Genomic DNA, 21,310 nt, shown 5'->3' on the forward strand with positions numbered 1-21,310 from the left:
TCTTTTGCAAATTGGTTGTTTCTCATCCACTGGTTATGTGTACTTTTTATTCTACTGTTAATGCCTGCAAGGAAATGAATCTCAGGCTAGTATATGGTAACAATACATACTTTGATAATAAATTTTCTTTGAACTTTCTTTCCAGTCCTGAAGGGTCTCAGCCTGAAATGTTGATTCTTTATTCCCCTCTCCTGCCTGGCCTTCTGAATTCCTCCAGCATTTTGTGTGTTATCCTTAAAATATCCTTTTTTTAAATATCAACACACACAAAATGCTGGTGGAACACAGCAGGCCAGGCAGCATCTATAGGGAGAAGTGCTGTTGATGTCTCGGCCCGAAACGTCGACAGCGCTTCTCCCTATAGATGCTGCCTGGCCTGCTGTGTTCCACCAGCATTCTGTGTGTGTTGTTGTTTGAATTTCCAACATCTGCAGATTTCCTCCTGTTTTCTTAAATATACTAACATCAATTTACGTACATTTTCAGAATTTTCTAGCAATTCAGATATATGTGTTTCTCCACCGTCGCCTCACCCCCCCCCCCCCACTTTCATTTTAAGGTACTTAAAAAAGACAGTGTTTCAGCAACACACAAAATGCTGGAGGAACTCAGCAGGTCAGGCAGCATCTATAGAAATGAATATACAGTCAACGTTTCGGGCTGAGATCCTTCAACAGTACTGCTACTTGATCTGCGGAGTTCCTCCAGGATATTAACCATATAACATATAACAATTACAGCACAGAAACAGGTCATCTTGGCCCTCCTAGTCTGTGCAGAATGCTTACTCTCACCTAGTCCCACTTCCCTGCACTCAGCCCATAACCCTCCATTCCTTTCCTGTCCATATACCTATCCAATTTTTTTTAAATGACAAAATCGAACCTGCCTCTACCACTTCTACTGGAAGCTTGTTCCACACAGCTGCCACTCTCTGAGTAAAGAAGTTCCCCCTCATGTTCCCCTAAACTTTTGCCCCCTAACTCTCAACTCATGTCCTCTTGTTTGAATCTCCCCTACTCTCAATGGAAAAAGCCTATCCACGTTGACTCTATCTATCCCCCTCATAATTTTAAATACCTCTATCAAGTCCCCCCTCAACCTTCTACGCTCCAAAGAATAAAGACCTAACTTGTTCAACCTTTCTCTGTAACTTAGGAGCTGAAACCCAGGTAACATATTGTGTGTTGCTTTGTATTTCCAGCATCTGCAGAACTATCTTAGTGTTTCAGTAACCTTGGATTTGACAATAAGCTTAGTCTGCAGAGGAGGAATAGCCTAGGTTTCTGCATTCCATTTGCTGGAGTGGGATTTGAGCCTGCAAGCCTTATGATCCAAAGTTATTAATTAATAAACAAACCTACTGTCAGCTGAAAAGCTCAGAAAACATTAGCTATATAAATTATACCAACCCAGCTCGGCGTGCGGTACATACAACAGCTGCTACCTAGAGACTGCTAACAGGAGGTAGTACGCTCAATACCACCCCAGAGCACAAAGTTTTCAGCTTGTGCCCCCACACAGTACTGAGGGATCGCTGCTCTATGAGGGCATGCTTTCTTTCGAATAATCTATTAATGTGGTCGATGTACGGAATTAAAACATGTGGGATTGCGGGGTAATCTACTGACATGGACACAGAACTGTTTGGCAGACAGAAAAAACAAAAAGGACAGACTAAACGTGTCTTCTTCCAAGAGGCAGGCTGTGAGCAGAGGGAATAACACAGGATACAGTGATTGGATGATAGCCACTCAGGATATATATTACTGATTCAGGTGAGTGTACTAAACATAGTAGCTTCGGGTTTGCAGACAGCACAAAGCTGGGTATGAGTGTCAGCATTGCAGAAGATGCAGAGATTCCATTGTAAGTTGGATAGATGAAAGGAATCAGCAAATGCAATATAATGTGACTAATATGAGGCTATCCACCTTGGTGCACAAATAGCAATACTAATTTTTGCAGGCAGCAACACACGTAAAATGCTGGAGGAGCTCAGCAAATCAGGCAGCATCTATGAAGGGAAGTAAACAATCCTTGGCTCAGGCTGAGACCCTTCATCAGGACTTGTGTTTATAAATTGTGTTGACAGAGTGGGAATAGGGGAGGCTGTGATGAGACCCAGATGTCATATACACCAGTACATCCAAGTAAAAAGTTTTTGAAAAAACAAATGGTATGTGGGCATTCATAGCAAAAAAATACACACAAAATTCAAAGAGTGTGTTTGCCTTATGAATATTTATATTCCAATTGATATAATGAAACCAGGTCTTCTGTTTGTGAGATCCTGCTGCACATAGGTTGGTTGCCCCCTTTACGGACACAGTGTGTTTTCAAATCCATTAGAAGTTTGAACAGTGCTAAAAAACTGTACGTATTTCCTTAACAGAAGAGATTCTGCAAATGCTGGAAGTCCAGAGTAACATACACAAGCCCCTTCTTTTCCAGTCCAAATGAAGTATCTCAGCCTGAAACATTGACTCCTTCGTCCTTTCCATAGATGCTACATGACCTGTTGGGTTACTCTACTAGTTTGAGTACTTTTTTTCTTGTTTGAGTACTACAAAATTGTATATTTTTTAACTTTTTTAAAAGTTTTGTAATGATTATTTAAACATTTTTGAAATGTTCCATGCTAGCAGTAGTATCAATTTTACACAGAACAAGTACATTCACTGAGATAGGAGGTGTTGTGTATTTAATATTTACGTAATGTTTGAGTAATTGCTTGATACACACACACACACACACACACACACACACACACACATATATATATATAAATAATTATGGATTAAATGTATAAATATGTGAATTACACACATCATCATGCTACCATTTGATATGCGCGCTCCTTGCTTAAAAGTAAACTCAAGGTTAGACCCATATTTTGGACTCCTGTGTCTTCCTTTGAATTAGTTTAAGGTTTTGAAGATATAGAGCCTAACACTGGTGACAAGGATGGGCTTTTTTAAAACAAACCTGAGATGGCTTGTCAAAACTAATTACTCAAACATTACTTAAATTCTAAATACACAATAGTAGATACAACCAGGGTGATAATCAGGTGCTCAAGTGTTTAATGAGTTGGAACTATTGGGTGTCCTACTTATTCATTGATGATACTTCCTCAGGAATACACTGAAGTATGACAGAAGGACAAGAATGATTTGATAACTTAGTAATAAAGTGCTTATGTGTACAGTTTTAGAACATAGTACACTACTGGGCCTGTGATGTTATATTAATCTTTTAACCTATTCTAAGATCAATCTAATCCTTTCCTCCTATATAATCCTCCATTTTTCTACTAATTTTGGTCCCCTTGTTTTAGGAAAAACGTTATTAACCTAACAGATTGCAGAAAAGATTGACCAGATTGTTGCCTGATCTTGGGGGCCTGAATTATAGGGAGATGTAGCCATGTAGGAGATTGAAGGGTTATGTGATGGAGGTATAAAAGATCATGGGAGATATAGACAGGGTGAAAGCGCACAATCAAAGGAGGTGCTAAAAACAAAACAGCATACCGTAGGTTTACAATTAGAGACAAGAGATTTAAAATAGACATCGGGGCAGCTTCTTCACACAAAGAAAGGTGCATATTTGGAATATGGTAGTTGAAGAAAGTACTTAAGCAACACTTAAAGAGCTATACAGATAGTTACATGGATAAGTTGACTATGGGCTAAATGTGGGCAGCTGGAACTTGCCTGCTAGGCAACACAGTTGATATGGTCTAGTTGGGCCAAAAGACCCATTTCCATGTTGTATGACTCTAATAGCATAGTATTTATACACCATTCTCTCCAACAATTGCACCCTGCTCTTCTCATCCCAACTATGCATCCTTTTCTACCCTAGACCGTCTCATACCTCCCTGGGTTGAGGTCCATCTGTATCATCCATCTTGATGGTGATTTCCAAGGGTTCACTCTGGCAAGACAAGCCTTGTTTATATGACGTCAGCTCCACTTTATCATCCTTGTTTGTAGCGACTGAATCAATCGAGGCAGTTGAGTTTATCAGGTGTTCCTAGAAAGTGTAATACACAGGCGGATCATGTCCAATGCTGTAGGAAGGAATGAGCATGAACTGCAATGATGGCAGCTAACTAGGACTGTACTGAATCCAGGCTAGCAATGCATCTACTACAATATAGACACAAGACAATCTGCCAATGCTGGCAATCCTGAGCAAAGGGGCATAACTTTAAAGTGAATAGAGGCAAGTTCCTTCCACAGAGAATGGTGACTGTGTGGAATTTCCTACCTGGGGTGGTGTTAGAGGCAGATACATTACGGACATTTAAAAAACTCTTAGATAGGCACATGGATGGTAGAAAAATGGAGGGTTATGTAGGAGGGAAGGGTCAGATTGATCTCAGCGTAGGTTAAAAAGTCAGCACAGCATTGTTGGCCAAATGGCCTGTACTGTGCTGTAATGTTCTATTTTCCAAGTGATCACAAAATGCTGGAGGAACTCAGCAAGTCAGGCAGCATCTATGTCATTTTCATTATGTGCCATGTTGTATGATGTGGGTGATCATGGACTTTCCTCGACCCTGATTGTTCTTAGCAGATTTTTCTACAGAAGTGGTTTGCCATTGCCTTCTTCTGGGCAGTGTCTTTACAAGACGGGTGACCCCACCTATTTTCAATGCCCTTCACAGATTGTTCACCTGGCGTCAGTGGCCACATAATCCAGACTTGTAATATGCACCGGCTGCTCATACAACCATCCACCACCTGCTCCCATGACTTCGCATGACCCTGATTGTGGTGGGGGTTGGGGGGGGGTGTAAGTAGACACTGCACTTTGCCTTAGAGTGATCTGCAGGCTAGTGGAAGGAAGGTATACCATTCATCTCCTTTGGTAGAGATGTATCTCCACTCTGACACCCATGGAGGAGAATAAATTGTTGGTATGGGCTAAAAAGGACACATGAAGGGTCTCAGCTTGATACGTCAGCTGCTTATTCTCCTCCATAGATGCTCCCTGATCTGCCAAGTTCCTCCAGCAGATTCAGATTTAGATTCATTAACTTGTCACATGTACACTGAAACACACAGTCAAATACATTGTTTGTGCATTTGTCCGTGTAGTTACAAAAACATAATAGCAACAACATGCTGAGCAGATGCCACAGATTTCAGTAGATCTTGACTCATTGCAACAGCATAAAACAGTTGCTACAACTCTCCTGATCTTTATTTCCATTAAAATCCATTGAAAGTAGATAGCTACCTCACTCTCAGCCATTTTATATCATTGCACAGTGCTAGGATTATCTCCCCAGAGGCTGAAACTGAAGTCATTTATCAGTGTTGCCTGAATTTCTCAATATGCTGCTGCTTAGGGACACACAGGAAGCAGTAATATCTGTAAACTTAACATCACTGGACGTTATTGATGGGTCTCTCGGGACATCTCTCAGCAACTCCAGATGGCAGACTCCCACATCTGATTCACGAAAGCTGACCAGAAGTAATGTGAACAGACGGCGCCAAACATCATGTGCTCCAGGAGAAGTTAGCGCATCACGTAAGCTCAGTAAGAGTGGGGAGAAATTATATTGTTACCTATTGTCCACTGGTAGCGCATGGTAGCATGCAGTTAGCACAACACTTTACAGCGCCAGTGATCACCGATCAGGTCTTGAAGAGTTTGTACATTCTCCCCGTGACTGCGTGGGTTTCTATATTCCCATATTCCAAAGACATATGGTTAGGGTTACTGAGTTGTGGGCATGCTATGGTGGCACCAAAAGAAAGTTTACTCTTGCAGGCTGTCCGGGATAATCCTCGTTGATCTAGTTGGATGCAAACAATGCACTTCTCTGTACGTTTCAATGTACATGTGGCAAATAAAGCTAACCTTCATCTTTTGAGTCTTGTATCTTTTTCCTCATCTTTTTCAGTGATTTTTCGCTTTTGATATCTAGCCAGGAATGCAAAGGAAATTGAGAAGGGGTCTTACATTAGGCAAGGGGATGGGGAAATAACTGGCTCAGGACTGAGGTTGATGTTCCAATCAGTTTGCAAATGTCCCCTCTTGCAGGATACGTGACATTTCTTACAGCCATAACACTAACTACCAAATACATGCAGATAGGAATGGGAATGTCAGTAACTGGTAGAGATGAGTCAGAGTTCTACAGTCACACAACACAGAAACAGGTTCTTCAGCCAACCAAGATGTCTATGCAAGATTGTCTTATTTGTCTGTGTTTGGCTCATATCCCTCCAAACCAGGGGTTCACAACCTGGAGTCCATGGCATAAGAAAGGTTGCGAGCCCCTTCTCTAAACCTTCCCTATCCATGTACCTGTCTAAATGTCTTTTAAATGTTCTTGTACCTGCCTATGCCCGTTTCCCTGGCTTTTCAGAGTAACAGACAAAATACGTTGGAGGAACTCAGATCAGCAGATCAGGCAACATCTTTGGAAGGAATATGGAGTCGACGTTTCAGGCCAAAATCAGCTCTCTGGCTTTCCATATACTCACAACCTTCTATGTTAACTCTACAAAGTTCGAAGTACATTCATTATGAAAGTATGCGTACATTACACAACCTTGAGATTCGTCTCCTTACAGGCAGCCACAAAACAAAAAAAAGAACCCATAAATGAAAAGAAGACTGTCAAACACTCAATGTGCAGAGAGATAAAAAAACAAATCGTGCAATCAATACAAGTAAGCAAATAGCAATTAGAATGAAAATGAGTCCTCAGACATGAAGCCTCATTTCAGTGTCTAGCAGAGTAAATGCTGCACAGCCTGCAGACATGGAGCCCAGAGCAGCCAGAGCGGGCCACAGCCTCAGCCTCAGTGTAGGAAAGAATGTAAATATCATGGAGCAGTGTGTAGAACCAGCCCAGCTGTCGCCTCTGTTCCCGACTCCCTGCCTTTTCAATCCATCTGGCCCGGCGTTTAAATTGTCTAAACGTCAGGTCATTCTTTGCTGTAAGACCTGGGCCCTGTGGCATTGAGACAGTCTGGTCCTGGAGCCTGCCTCCACGTTTCAGCCCAGTGTTTAGGTTGATCAAAGCTCGCTTTTGGTTTAAGTTGATGGGTCTGGAATCGGTTTCTCCACCACTCTGCTCAACTTACCCCGAACTTTTCTAGAAGGTGGCTCGACCTCACTTCGCACCCGCACCCTTCAACCATTGACTCAGCCTCACCTTCACTCGCCTCTTCTTTGTTTGCAGTAATCGCTTACCATTGCTTTTTCCAGATGAAATATTATTAATAAAGTATTTAGTTGGATTCCATGTTTTGGTAACCATCAGTAAGTAGTCACCCACTTTCAGTGGCACCATCTTAAACTGGAAGACAACTTATGTTCTCAGTATTATTTATTCATTATTTGTTTATTTTTTAATTTGCACAGTTTGTCTTCTTTTGTACATTGGCTGTTTGACAGTCTTTGTGTTTAGTTTTTTTACTGATTCTATTGTATCTCTTTGTTCTACTATAAATGCATTCAAGAGAATGAATCTCTGGTGAGTGCATGGTGGCATATACATACTTTGATAATAAACTTACTTTGAACTTTGATGTCTTCTAGTTTCAGATCACCTTAAATCTGTGTCCTCTGGATTTGATCAGCTTAAAGTTATGTCGTCGGGTTTCAGACAGAGTGTGACAGGATAGGAATGTTGACTTCTCAATCACTTGCCTGGATGTTGAAAACTACATCATACTGTACAACAGAACAAAGGAGGAAGAGGACCAACTCTTGAAAGATGCTACTGACAAACATTGCTCACCTTTCAGAGTTAAATCTTAGCACAAAGTTCACCCAGTAAGAACTAAAATAGGAATGAATTAATTACAATCATATAATAGATGGGAAATTGCTTTGGAAAACAGTATGAACCTGTGAGCTAAAGTTAAAGCTTTGACAAGGAACTGGAAACAACACACAGTGCAGAGCAGACCTGGATACATTTCTGATGCTTTTTGTTCCTCAGGTTTTTCGTCAGCCTCTTTGGCTCATTGCCTGATTTTCCAGGGAGGCGGAAGTATTCGTACAGTTGGTTGGTCCACTGGCCAAGTGATCTGATGTGAAGCCAAATGGTGTCTGTGGATTAAAGTAAATGCAGGCATCACAAATATCATCCCTCTCCTCTTTCCTACAAACTGCTGTGAGTCAAGGTCATTCATTAAAAACTTGCCACTAGATGCTGCTCATTACACATGGTTTGAAATGAAGTTGGCAAAAATGCATCACCAACAGACCCCTCTGGTAAGTGTTAATGCCACCTCTAACACTGGTAAATGAGATAGTTGTTTGCTCACTTTTTTCAAAGTTATAGTTATTTTGAAACCAATCACAGATTGCATATGTAGAACTCCTTCACCCTTCACCCACTCATCTGAGAAGTTTAAAGACACTCTGCAACCATGTTGAACTCACCCAAGCAGTAACAGAGGGCTAGTATTGCAGCACAGCAGTTAGTATAACGCTATTATAGACCAGCAAGCAGGGTTCAATTCCGCCGCTCCCTGTAAGGAGTTTGTACATTCTCCCTGTGACCGCATAGGATTCCTCCAGGTGCTCTGGTTTCTTCCAACATTCCAAAAGACGTACTGGTGAGTACTGGTGAATTGGTCACATGGGTGTAATTGGACAGTGTGAGCTCATTGGGCCATAATGGCCTGTTACAGTTGCTGTATGTATAAGTAAAAAAATGTTTTCTCTTACTTTCCTTCACTCTCTCCCTCTCACACTTTCTCTATCTCCCTCTCTCCCTCCCCCTCACACTTTTCTCTATCTCTCTCTCTCTGTTTCTCAATTTCTCTCTCTCTCTCTCACTCTCTCTCCCCCTCACACACCTTCTCCCTCTCTCTTCCTTTCCCCACTGTCACACTTTCTATCTCTCTCTCACTCCCCACCCCACCACTTTCTTTCCCTTTCTCCCTCTTTTAATTTTCCTTGGAACCTGGTCCAATGTCTGTTCCATTTTGGTGTTTGTCATCCTTTGGGTAAGAATTTCCATTTGCCAAACAACACAGGTACATTTTTCTGTTATCAATCAAGAAATCCCTTGCATGAGTTACTATTCAAAACTTTTTTTGTGTATAACCCCAGAAATGACAGTCAGAAGAGAGACGACAGATGCTGGAAATCTGTCGCAACACACACAAAATGCTGGATGAGCTCAGCAGGTCAGGCAGCATCTAGGGAGGGAAATAAGCAGTCAACATTTCGGGTCAAGACCCTTCATCAGAAAGAAGTAGGGAAGATGATCAATATGAAAAGGTAAGGGGAACGAGTGAATCAATTGCCTGAAAATGATTGTCTGGTCACAACAAAGCCTCTTTTACTTAGGTTAGCCTATCCCAATTTACGTCATCTACCGTCAATCTTCAATGGAAGAAGAACAGATAATGAATATGCCTAGATAGCCAGGACATAGAGAGAATGTTTCCAATAGTAGGAGAGTCTAGGACCAGAGGGCACCCTGTCAGATATTCCATTAGAACAGAAATTAGGAGGACTGTTTTCAGCCAGAGGGTGGTGGATCTCTGGAATTCACTGCCACAGACAGCTCTGGATGTCAGGTCATGGGGGATATTTAAAGTTTCTTGATTAGTAAGGATGTCAAATGTTATGGGAAGAGGGCAGGAGAATAGGGTTGAGAAGGAAATAAATCAGCCATGATCAAATGGCACAGCCAATTCCATGGCCTTAATGACCCAATTCTGCTCTTTTGTCTTATGGTCTAAAAGCATATTCTCACTCCACAGCAATAACATAGAGTGCTGGAGATGTCCAGCAAGTCGGGCAGCGTCTATGGAAGGAGAAACAGTCAACATTTAGACTCTGAGACCCTTCATCAGAACTCCATACCTTGTTGTTCTGGAGCACTGCTGATTGTGAATGGATGCCACTCGTACTTGGCAATCTCTGGGATGTTGAGGTATACATAGTCTCCCGGCTTGTAATGGAAGAACGCTGATCGCTTGATAACTAGATGGGTTACCTACATATCAAAAAAAATTTAACAATTATATTCTGATGAAACTGTCCCACACAATCATTTTCCCTCCAATCGGAAGCACATCAGATCGATTCTGCAGATGCTGGAAATCCAGAGCAACACATACAAAATGCTGGAGGAACTCAGCAGGTCAGGTAGCATCTGTGGAGAGGAATAAAGTGTAAATATTTTGGACTGAGACCCTACTTCAAGAATTTCCCCCCGATTTCCTCTCCAGTAGCTAATTACGATGTCCATCACACCTCAGGATGGGGGGGTAGATTTTTTTTTAAACTGGTGTGTTATTGTGGGCTGTATACTTTGTTTCTTAAGATTGTTATAACCAGGGATGGTAATGGGGCAAGCTCTTGCTACCAATTAAACGTTCCCAATGATGTACACCTCAAATAGCCTCTGACAACCAGTTTCAGCTCCTGGCCTTCAGGTGTGGCTCAGCTATTAAGCCCAGCAGAACAACTTCTACTGAGAGGTGAAAGGGTAAAGGTGGGTCACTGGAGCCTTAAAACCAGCCGCTTCAGGCAGATGGGCTCATCTGCTGTGATTGGCAGTTCATTGAGAAGGAAAACTCTGATCTCAAATCTCTGCTGCCTGGCCACTATACCCACTCATGGGGAAGGCTTTGGGAGTAAATCCCAAAGGAAAAGCCTAGAGCTGCAGTCCCTAAGACAGTCCAACATGGAGTTCACTGCTCTAGTAACTCCTGCAGTGTATTGGTCTCTGCTGTTTCTTTCAGTTCATCAGATGCGTGGAGAGGGGGAGCTTACTACATGGGCAACAGCTTGCTCTCCGTATTGTACTGCCCAGGCTTGGGTACCTAGATACATAGGGAGCAACATCCATAGTTAATTCTGACCAAGGGAGGCCTTGAGAGATGTACATTTGACTAATTTCTACCCAAAGCATTTTCTATGTTCAGCATTATTTAGAGCTCGTCTCTGCAGACATGCAATGCTTGGACATGGTTATTGCTTGAGTTATGGCTTATGGGAGCCAAGTGGCATACGGGAAGCAGAAAGAATGCAGCATTAAGGAAGTCTGGAAAACTAAAGTCGATGTGAATCGGGATCATAGAACAGGGACAGTAAAGACAGATTATCTAATTTTAGACTAACTTTATTTGTCACATGTACATCAAAACATACAGTGAAATGTATTGCTTGTGTCAAATCAGATCAGTGAGGATTGTGCTGGGCAGCCCGCGAGTATCACTGTGCTTCCTGTGCCAATTTAGCATGCTCATTGACTTACTAAACGTAACATCTATGGAATTATTGATGAAGTGGCTGAAAAGTGTGGAGAACACTGTCCCATCAAATTCCTATAGTGATTGCTTGTAGCTGGGTGATCCACGTCCAATGACCAAAAACACTTTGCTCTGAGCTCGGTACAACTAAGCTTTGCTTCCCTAGTGCCTAGGCACTGACGGTGGTGATAGTAGGGACATTTAATAGCCTCTTATATAGGCATATGGATGAAAGAAAAATTAAGGGATATGTGGGGTGAAGAGTTAGATTGATCATGGAGTAGGTTAAAAGATCAACACAACTTTGCGAAATGACGGGCCCAAACTGTGCTGTACCATGGCACAGTAGCATAATGGTTAGCTTTTAAATTGGAGTTTGATTTGCATGCTGTCTGTTAGGAATTTGTATATTCTTCCCGTGACCATGTGGGTTTCCTCTGGCTTCTCTGGTTACCTCCCACATTTCAAAGACATGCAGGTTAGGGTTAGTAAGTTATGGGCATGGTATAAGAACATAAGAAATAGGAGCAGGAGTACGCCATCTGGCCCATAAGATCATGGCTGATCTGTCTGTAAATTCAGCTCCATCTACCCCATAACCCTTAATTCCTCTACTATATCTATCTAACTGTATCTTAAATATATTTAGCGAAGAAGCCTCAACTGCTTCCGTGGGCAGAGAATTCCACATTCACCACTCACTAGGAAAAAGAGTTTCTCCTCATCTCCATCCTAAATCTTCTCCCCTGAATCTTGAGGCAATGTCCCCTAGTTCTAGTCTCACCTACCAATGGAAACAACTTTCCTACTTCTATCTTATCTATCCCTTTCAAAATTTTGTATGTTTCTATAAGATCCCCTCTCATTCTTCTGAACTCCGGAGAGTATAGTCCAGGGGTGGGCAAACTTTTTGACTTGTGGGCCACAAAGGGTTCTAAAATTTGACAGGGGGGCCAGACCAGGAGCAGATGGACGGAGTGTTTTGGTAATACACCTCATGAGAAAATAAAATATCATGGGATATGTAGAAAACATGTGCTTTAATTTCAATTGAAAATGAACAAATGCATTACAACAAAATATCTGTCTTTGAAGTCCCATGGTATTTAGCTATTTATTGAAATGACTTTTAAAACACTGAAAATTAAATGAATAAAATACAGCTTTTTTTAATAGTAACAGTTATTATTTTAAAGCACTGAAAATTCTGTTATCCTTCAAGATATTATCATCATCACTCTCCTCCTGACTGTCTTTATTTCAAAAACGGTAGGAGATGCAGGTCTACTTGTCCTGCTCCTTCTTATTCAATTGTCCCCTGTGCCAAAACTCAACAACGACCAGCACAAAGACAGAACAGGGACAGCGCGCCAGTATGCGGAGCGCGTTATTTGATCTGGAGCGCATTTTTTATTTTGAGAACGTACGTGCACCTGCGCACTACTCATGTCCATCACTTAACAGAAATGACATGTAACATATAAAGCTTATTGAAAAAAATATTTTCAAATGCATTTTTTACATAACACAACGAAGAAACTTATTTTTAATTTCAGTGGGAACAGTGTTGTTGGTCTCCCTTTTTAGCCAGCGCATCAAAGTCTGGATTTAGTTTTGTTGTGGCGATTCTCAGGATGGATCTGAGGTGTTGGTCAGTTAACTTGGGTCTGTGGTTGGCTTTGTTGATGTTCATGACGCTGAACGCCTGTTCACACAAATAGGTCGAGCCGAACAAAGAGTAAAGCGCAAATGTGGAGTAATACACTGCACCTCAACAAAGGTCAATGTATATAGAGTGCGTCATCTATTGGGAAAATGCCAGAATTGCGGGGAAAAACCGTTAACAAGGTTTACTAATATAATTTCATCAGGTTCTGCGGGCTGGATTAAAAAGCTTAACGGGCCGTAGTTTGCCCATGCCTGGTATAGTCTCTGGCAACTTGATCTCTCCTCATAGGTTAACCCTTTCATCTCTGGAATCAACCTGGTGAACCTCCTCTGCGCTGCCTCATGAGGTTGAGAGGGATAATAAATTAGCTATGATTGAATGGCAGAGCAGACTCAGGGAGAATGGTCTAATTCTACTCCTATATCTTATGGATGAAGGAACCAGGCTACAAAAGAATCTGAATGCAAGGGAAGACCTTTACAATGGAAATGTTGGCAGACTTGGACTAAGCATATAATTATGAGTTAGGATATTGTGAAACACATTTTTGGATAAAATTCAGTTCTTCCATAATCGTGCACATTCTGGAAAAGTTCAAGTAACTATGAGCAGAAACGTTCTTAGATTTTGCCTCCATTAATCAAAGAGATTCCAACATCCTGCAGGGGCTAAGCTTTAAGTCGTTAGGCATAGACAAGGGTGAAGACTGAATCAGGATCAGGATCAAGTTTAATATCACAGGCATATATCATGAAATACTGTACAGAGTATTATAGATGGTAGTATTGAGAAGAGGGCACGCACTAGGTGATGGGGTCCTTAATGATAGATATGTCCTTTTTCGAGTTATTATCTTGAGGAGATGTCCTTGATGCTGGGGTGGCTAATGTGATGATGGAGCTGGCTGAGATTACAGCCCTCTGCAAATTATTCTGTTCCTCTGCAATGGCCCTCCATAGATTGTTCAGGTCTGTGCCATGCAACAAAGTGTATTTATACATGGAACAGATATGGGAAATGAGGTAATTTGGGATGATTGCCATCACAGGCTGTGGTATACAATACAAGAGCACGGATATCATGTTACAGCTCTATAAAGTAGTGGTTAGTCCAGAGCTGGAGTATTGTGTCACTACTCTCTGGAAAGTATGTGAAGACTAAAGGGCTGGGGAGGCTGAAAAGAGCTGTTTTGTGCACATTAATACTGTACAATGAGCAGAGGAGGCTGAGGGGTGACATGCTAGTGGTGTACAAAATGATCGAAGACATAGGTAGGGTAAAAAGGCTTTTTTCTCCATTGTGAGGATATTAAAAACAAGAGGGTATAGACTTAAGATGAGAGATTGGTTCCTAGGAGATCTGAGGTGGAATTTTTTTTTTTTTACGGAGAGGATGTCTGAAATCTTGAATGTAGTGCCTGAAAATATGAGAATCATCTAGACATTTAAACCATAAGACCATAAAACATAGGAGCAGAATTTGACCCATCAAATCTACTCCGCCATTCCATCATGTCTGATTTATTACCCCTCTCAACTCCTTTAAATATACCCAATGATTTGGCTTCCACAACCATCTGAGACAATAAATTCCACTTCTACTTTCTGGCTGAAGAAATTCCTCCTCATCTCTGTTACATTCTGAGACTGCGCATTCTAGTCCTAGATTCCCCCACTATAGGAGACATGCACTTCATTTAAGCCTTTCAATATTTCAGAAGTTTAAATGAGATCCCTACTCATTCTTCTAAACTCCAACAAGTACAGTCCCAGAGCCTTCAAACGCTCCTCATATGTTAAGCCTTTCATTCCAGGGTCATTCTCATGAATTCCTTCTGGACTCTCTTCACTGTCAACACATCTTTTCTTAGATCGGGGGCCCAAAGCTGCTCACAACACTCCAAGAAGCATCTAGACGTGTGCTTGCATCACCAAGGCAAGAAAGAGAGTAGAGATAGCCCAGGAAATTATAGACCAGTGAATCTTACTTCAGTGGTTGGTAAGTTGATGGAGAAGATCCTGAGAGGCAGGATTTAGGAACACTTGGAGAGGCACAATATGATTAGGAATAGTCAGCATGGCTTTGTCAAAGGCAGGTCGTGCCTTACGAGACTGATTGAATTTTTTGAGGATGTGACTAAACACATTGATGAAGGAAGAGTAGTAGATGTAGTGTATATGGATTTCAGCAAGGCATTTGATAAGGTACCCCATGCAAGGCTTATTGAGAAAGTAAGGAGGTATGGGATCCAAGGGGACATTGCTTTGTGGATCCATAAATGGCTTGCCCACAGAAGGCAAACAGTGGTTATAGATAGGTCATATTCTGCATGGAGGTCAGTGACCAGTGGTGTGCCTCAGGCATCTGTTCTGGGACCCTTATTCTTTGTGATTTTTATAAATGACCTGGATGAGGAAGTGGAGGGATGGTTTAGTAAGTTTGCTGATGACACAAAGGCTGGGGATGTTTTGGATAGTCTGGAGGGCTGTTGAAGGTTACGGTGGGACATGAATAAAATGCAAATCTGGGCTGAGAAGTAACAGATGGAGTTCAACCCAGATAAGTGTGAAGTGGTTCATTTTGGTACGTCAAATATGGTGGCAGAATATAGTATTAATAGTAAGAATCTTGGCAGTGTGGAGGATCAGAGGGATCCTGGGGTCTGAGTCCATAGGACACTCAAAGCTGCTGTGCAGGTTGACTCTGTGGTTAAGAAGGCATAGAGTGTATTGGCCTTCATCAATTGTGGAATTGAATTTAGGAGCCGAGAGGTAATGTTGCCCCTATATAGGATTCTGGTCAGACCCCACTTGGAGTACTGTGCTCAGTTCTGGTCACCTCACTACAGGAAGGATCAGGAAACCATAGAAAGGGTGCAGAGGAGATTTACAGGGATGTTGCCTGGATTGGGGAGCATGCCTTATGAGAATAGGTTGAATGAACTCGGCCTTTTCTCTTTGGAGCAAAGGAGGATGAGAGGTGACCTAACAGAGGTGTATAAGAGAGGCATTAATTGTGTGGTTAGTCAGAGGCTTTTTCCCAGGGCTGAAATGGTTGCCACAAGAGGGCACAGGTTTAAGGTGCTGGGGAGTAGGTATAGAGGAGATATCAGGAGTGAGTTATCTTACTCAGAGAATGGTGAGTGCATGAAATGGGCTGCCGGCAATGGTGGTGGAGGCAGTTACAATAGGATCTTTTAAGAGACTTTTGGATAGGTACATGGAGCTTAGAAAAATAGACAGCTATGGGTAACCCTAGTAATTTCTTTTTTGTAATTTATTTTTTTATTGAAGTTCATCATCAAACAAACATTTCCATAAGATGTATTTCAGACATTGTACATATATATCATATAATCATATATGTCACAAATCTCCACATAGTATTTATCTGAGGTATACACTTATAGAAAAGAGTGGAAAGAAAAAACAAGCAAAAGGAAAAAAACTATGTACAAGTATGGAGTAATCTTTTTTTTACAACAGATGCATTGATTTATGAGAATAAAATCAGGCCTATGAGGCATTATGTAGTTAAACCATTTTTCCCCAGTATGAATCAAATTGTTCCAGTTTATGATTAACAGATGCTATTATCTTCTCCATTTTGTAAATGTCCATTGTAACTTCCATCCATGCTTTTAAAGTTGGGCTCTCCTGTGATAATTATTTCCTAGTAAGAGTACTAACCCTAGTAATTTCTAAGGCAGGGACATGTTTGGCACAACTTTGTGGGCCAAAGGGCTCATATAGTGCTATACGTTTTCTATGTTTCTAAAACTATGGATCTAATGCAGGTAATTGGGACTAGACCAAGGTTTCCCAACCTGTGGTCTACAGACCCCTCCGTTAATGGTAGATCCATGGCATAAAGAAGGTTGGGAACCCATGGACTAGACAGGGTGTGGGTGGTGGTGTTATGATGGGCTGAAGGATCTGTATCTGTGTTCTATAATTCTAAGCTATAAAGCAGAGGAACAAAATAAGAAGTCCGGTTCTCCCAGTCATATTAGGTATTTCAATGACCAACTTTCTCTTGTAAATCTCAGGTTTATCATTCTGATAAAAGCATAAACCCCTGAATTTGCAAAACTTCATAGCACTGAGTCAGTGGGAATTCACTGCAGGATGTCAATACACACCAGGTGTGTGTGTTATCAATAATTTCTTTTCAAGGTAGGAAAATGCCACAAGATGCCACTAGGCATTCAAATCCAAATATTCATTAAAGGAAGGTGGTGGAAGAGGTTGCTACCAGACACAATCAAATAGCCCTCAGTTAAAAAAAAGCATGCAAATTGCTGACTCATTTCTCCCAAAGTTGGATCAAGACTCTTCAACTATGATCTATTCCTCCATCTTTTTCAGAGACAGATGTGTCGAGGTCCACTTGTACAAAGCACTAGGTGAGATGAAGATGAGTAGGTGATGAGATTAATGTAACAGAGTTTCCATGCACCATTTCAATATGCTGATCTTTGATCCAACCTATCCATCTATCCCCATATTTTCATTGAGAAATACGAAGCAGCAGCAAAGAGTTGCTCACCTTGGATGGTAGCAAGTTGACCTCCACGATCTGTGTCCCGCCAATACGTGAGACTGTGATTCCGACTATTTTTTCCATGAGGAACAAGAAGCCCGCAGCAACAAACCATTTCCAGAAGTTAGGGCAGTGAAGAATTAGCAGACCCCACACCCAAATGTAGCACAAATGAGTCCAATAAAACAGCTGCAGGAAAGACCAAAAGTTAGGGCTGAGTGACATAAGATTCAAACATACAAAAAAGATTCAGCTTTTAATTTCATGTCTTTAAGAGGATTGAAAGAAAAAATACTTGCGCTTACACAATGGCTTTTACAGTATTTTGAGAATTCCCAAAGGTTTTACTGCTACTATCCCACTACTACAAAAAACAAGTTGTGTTGCTTGCATCAATGACCAACACATCCGAGGATGTGTTAGGGCAGCCCACACACGTCACCACACTTCTGGTGCCAAAATAGTATGTCCACAACTTACCAACCCTAACTATACGTCTTTAGGTTGTGGGAGGATACCTGAACACTGGGAGGAAACCCACACGATCAAGTAGAGAATGTACAAATTGCTTACATCAGCAGAAGGAATTGAACTGCGATCGATTTTACAGATACCACTGTAAAGAGTTGCACTTATCACTGCACTACTGTGCCTCTTTGCAATAACAGCAAGATAATCTTGTTTAGTCAAAATGACTAAGGGATGAATATTTGGCAGTGTACCAGGGATACCTTCACTAAAATAGTGCCATAGATCTTTTGCTTCCACTCAAGAGTTCATGGGTTTAATATACCATCATATAAACATCACTACCAGTACTGCACCAAAGTGCCTTAATTTTTTATGCTTAATTCCTGAACCCACCACCATCTAACTCAACAATGAAGGTCTTTCCAAGAGGACAACAGTTGACAATTAGTGTCACAGGGAGGACAAATTAATACATGGACATGAGACAAGCTGATTTGCCTTCACCTGCGGCTGACCCAGCACAAGGTGAGGAACTGCTGCACGCTTGTCCTTACAGAAACATGGCTCCGGGACAACATCTCATGCACCATCACCTTTGGGCCATGCTACTTAAGGACTTGCGCGAATGATATTCTGTGACTGTATGTGCCATTGTAATTACGTGTGTTGTGTGTGACTACATGTACTGTGTTTTGTGTTCCCAGAGGAATGAGGTTTCCTTTAACTGTATGGTTGAATGTCAATTGAGCTTGAATTGCCGATCAAAAACAATCACAGCGTGTGTTTATAGAGTCAGTTGTTCAGTGCTATCAGGCTCTCCACATTAAAGTAGTTCAGAGCTTGCAATGTTGTATACAATCTAGTAGAAAGCTGACATTGAAACAAAGTCAGTATTCTATGACTTGTAAAACACCATCAGCATCTCTCACAGACAACAACAGTCACTTGACACAACCCTTTTGAATCATCTACCCAGTTATAAAGTTTGATGCCTGATTAGCTGGGTTATCAATGTTAGGGAGTTATTCATGAAATGCCTACATATTCCACACAACTCAAACTGCTGTCCTCTCTTTGGAGGGTTGCTTAAATAGTCCGAGAAGCCACTGCTTGTTGCTCAGTAATGAACACAATGAGATAAACAGTGCAAAAAGCTGAATACTACATCAGTTCTGATTATGTTAAGGTGCCTGAATAATCACTAAACTGGTAAGTCAATGTTCAGATTTTGACATTACCACTGGCTACTTGCAATCACAACGACGGTGCCGTATCAGTTAATGCAGCACTTCATAGTGCCAGCAATTCGCAACCGGGGTTCAATTCCCACTTGATGTTTCTTCCCACATTCCAAAAGTACACTTGGGGTAGAGTTACACACACAAAATGCTGGTGGAATACAGTAGGCCAGGCAGCATCTATAGGAAGAAGTACAGTCAACGTTTCGGGCCGAGACCCTTCGTCAGGACTAACTGAAAGTTGAGATAGTAAGAAATTTGAAAGTGGGAGGGGGAGATCCAAAATGATAGGAGAAGACAGGAGGGGGAGGGATAAAGCTAAGAGCTGGAAAGTTGAATGGCAAAAGGGATACACAAATGGAGAGGGAGAGGATTATGGGATGGGAGGCCTGGGGAGAAAGAAAGGGGGAGGGGAGTACTAGAGGAAGATGAAGAACAGGCAAGGAGTGATTGTGAGAGGGACAGAGAGAGAAAAAAAGAGAAAAAAGGAAATAAATAGATAAATAAATAAATAAATGATGGGGTAAGAAGGGGGGGGGGGTATTAACAGAAGTTAGAGAAATCAATTTTCATGCCATCAGGTTGGAGGCTACCTAGACGGAATATAAGATAGGGAGATCAGTAGGAAGGGATGGGGGGGGGGGACGAATGGACAAGGGAGTCGCATAGAGAGCAATCTCTGCAGAAAGCAGAAAGGGGGGAGAGGCAAAGATGTGCTTGGTGGTGGGATCCCGTTGGAAATGGCGGAAGTTACGGAGAATTATATGTTGGACCTGCAGGCTGGTGGGGTTGTAGGTGAGGACAAGGGGAACTCTATCCCTAGTGGGGTAGCAGGAGGATGGGGTGAGAGCAGAAGTGTGTGAAATGGGAGAGATGCGTTTAAGAGCAGAGTTGTTGGTGGAGGAAGGGAAGCCCCTTCCTTTAAAAAAGGAAGACATCTCCTTTGTCTTGGAATGAAAAGCCTCATCCTAAGAGCAGACGCGGCAGAGATAGAGGAATTGCGAGAAGGGAATGGCATTTTTGGGATTCGGGTGGGAAGAAGAATAGTCCAGGTAACTGTGAGAGTCCATAGGCTTATAGTAGATATCAGTAGATAAGCCGTCTCCAGAGATAGAGACAGAAAGATCAAGAAAGGGGAGGGAGGTGTCAGAAATGTACCAGGTAAATTTGAGGGCAGGGTGAAAGTTGGAGGCAAAGTTAATGAAGTCAATGAGCTCAGAATGCGTGCAGGAAGCAGCACCAATGCAGTCGTCGAAGTAGCGAAGGAAAAGTTGGGGACGGATACCACTATAGGCTTAGAACATGGACTGTTCCACAAAGTCAACAAAAAGGCAGGCATAGCTGGGACCCATACGAGTGCCCATGGCTACACCTTTGGTTTGAAGGAAGTGGGAGGAGCCAAAGGGAAAATTATTAAGAGTAAGGACTAATTCCACTAGATGGAGGAGAGTGGCGGTAGAGGGAAACTGGTTAGGACTGGAATCCAAAAAGAAGCAGAAAGCTTTGAGACCTTCCCGGTGGGGGACTGGACATCCATGGTGAAAACAAGGCAGTGGGGGCCAGGGAACTTAAAATCATTGAAAAAGTTCAAAGCATGAGAAGTGTCACGAGCGTAAGCAAGAAGGGAACATAGGTGGGTATAGAGTGCTCACACCTTACATTAGCAAGGTATGAGCACTCTACATCAGCACTGGGAGCACCTCAGAAAGTATTGGTTGTTGATGTAAATAAGACGCAGGAGCAGAAATAGGTGATTCTGCCCATCGAATCTGCTCCACTATTTCATCATGGCTGATCAAGTTCCCTCTCAACCCCATTCTCCTGCCTTCTCCCTATAACTTTTCAAGCCCTGACTATCAAACTCCACCTTAAACATCCTCCCAACCACAGAAGTCAGGTTAACTGGCCTATAATTTCCTTTCTTCGGCCTCCCTCCCTTCTTAATGAGTGGAGCGACATTTGCAATTTTCCAGTTCTTTTGAACTATGCCAGAATCGATTGGTTCTTGAAAGATCATTACTAATGCCTCCACAATCTCTTCAGCTACCTCATTCAGAACCCTGGGGTGTAGTTCATCAGGTCCAGGTGACTTATCTAACTTCAGATCTTTCAGCTTCCCAAGTAACTTCTCC

General features: G+C 41.9%; 1 protein-coding gene across 1 annotated transcript in view; it reads right to left on the bottom strand.

Annotated features, from left to right (window-relative positions):
- Positions 1-21,310, bottom strand: part of nox5 (NADPH oxidase, EF-hand calcium binding domain 5) — a 78,973-nt gene that overhangs the window by 35,916 nt on the left and 21,747 nt on the right. The window contains exons 8-10 of the mRNA XM_059952453.1: positions 17,476-17,658; positions 9,865-9,997; positions 7,949-8,091 (exon numbers count right to left, since the gene is read on the bottom strand). Coding sequence (XP_059808436.1) covers positions 7,949-8,091; positions 9,865-9,997; positions 17,476-17,658 — 459 coding nt within the window. The remainder of the gene's footprint in view (positions 1-7,948; positions 8,092-9,864; positions 9,998-17,475; positions 17,659-21,310) is intronic.

The sequence above is a fragment of the Hypanus sabinus genome, chromosome 28 (assembly GCF_030144855.1).
Source record: "Hypanus sabinus isolate sHypSab1 chromosome 28, sHypSab1.hap1, whole genome shotgun sequence".
NCBI lineage: Eukaryota > Metazoa > Chordata > Chondrichthyes > Myliobatiformes > Dasyatidae > Hypanus > Hypanus sabinus.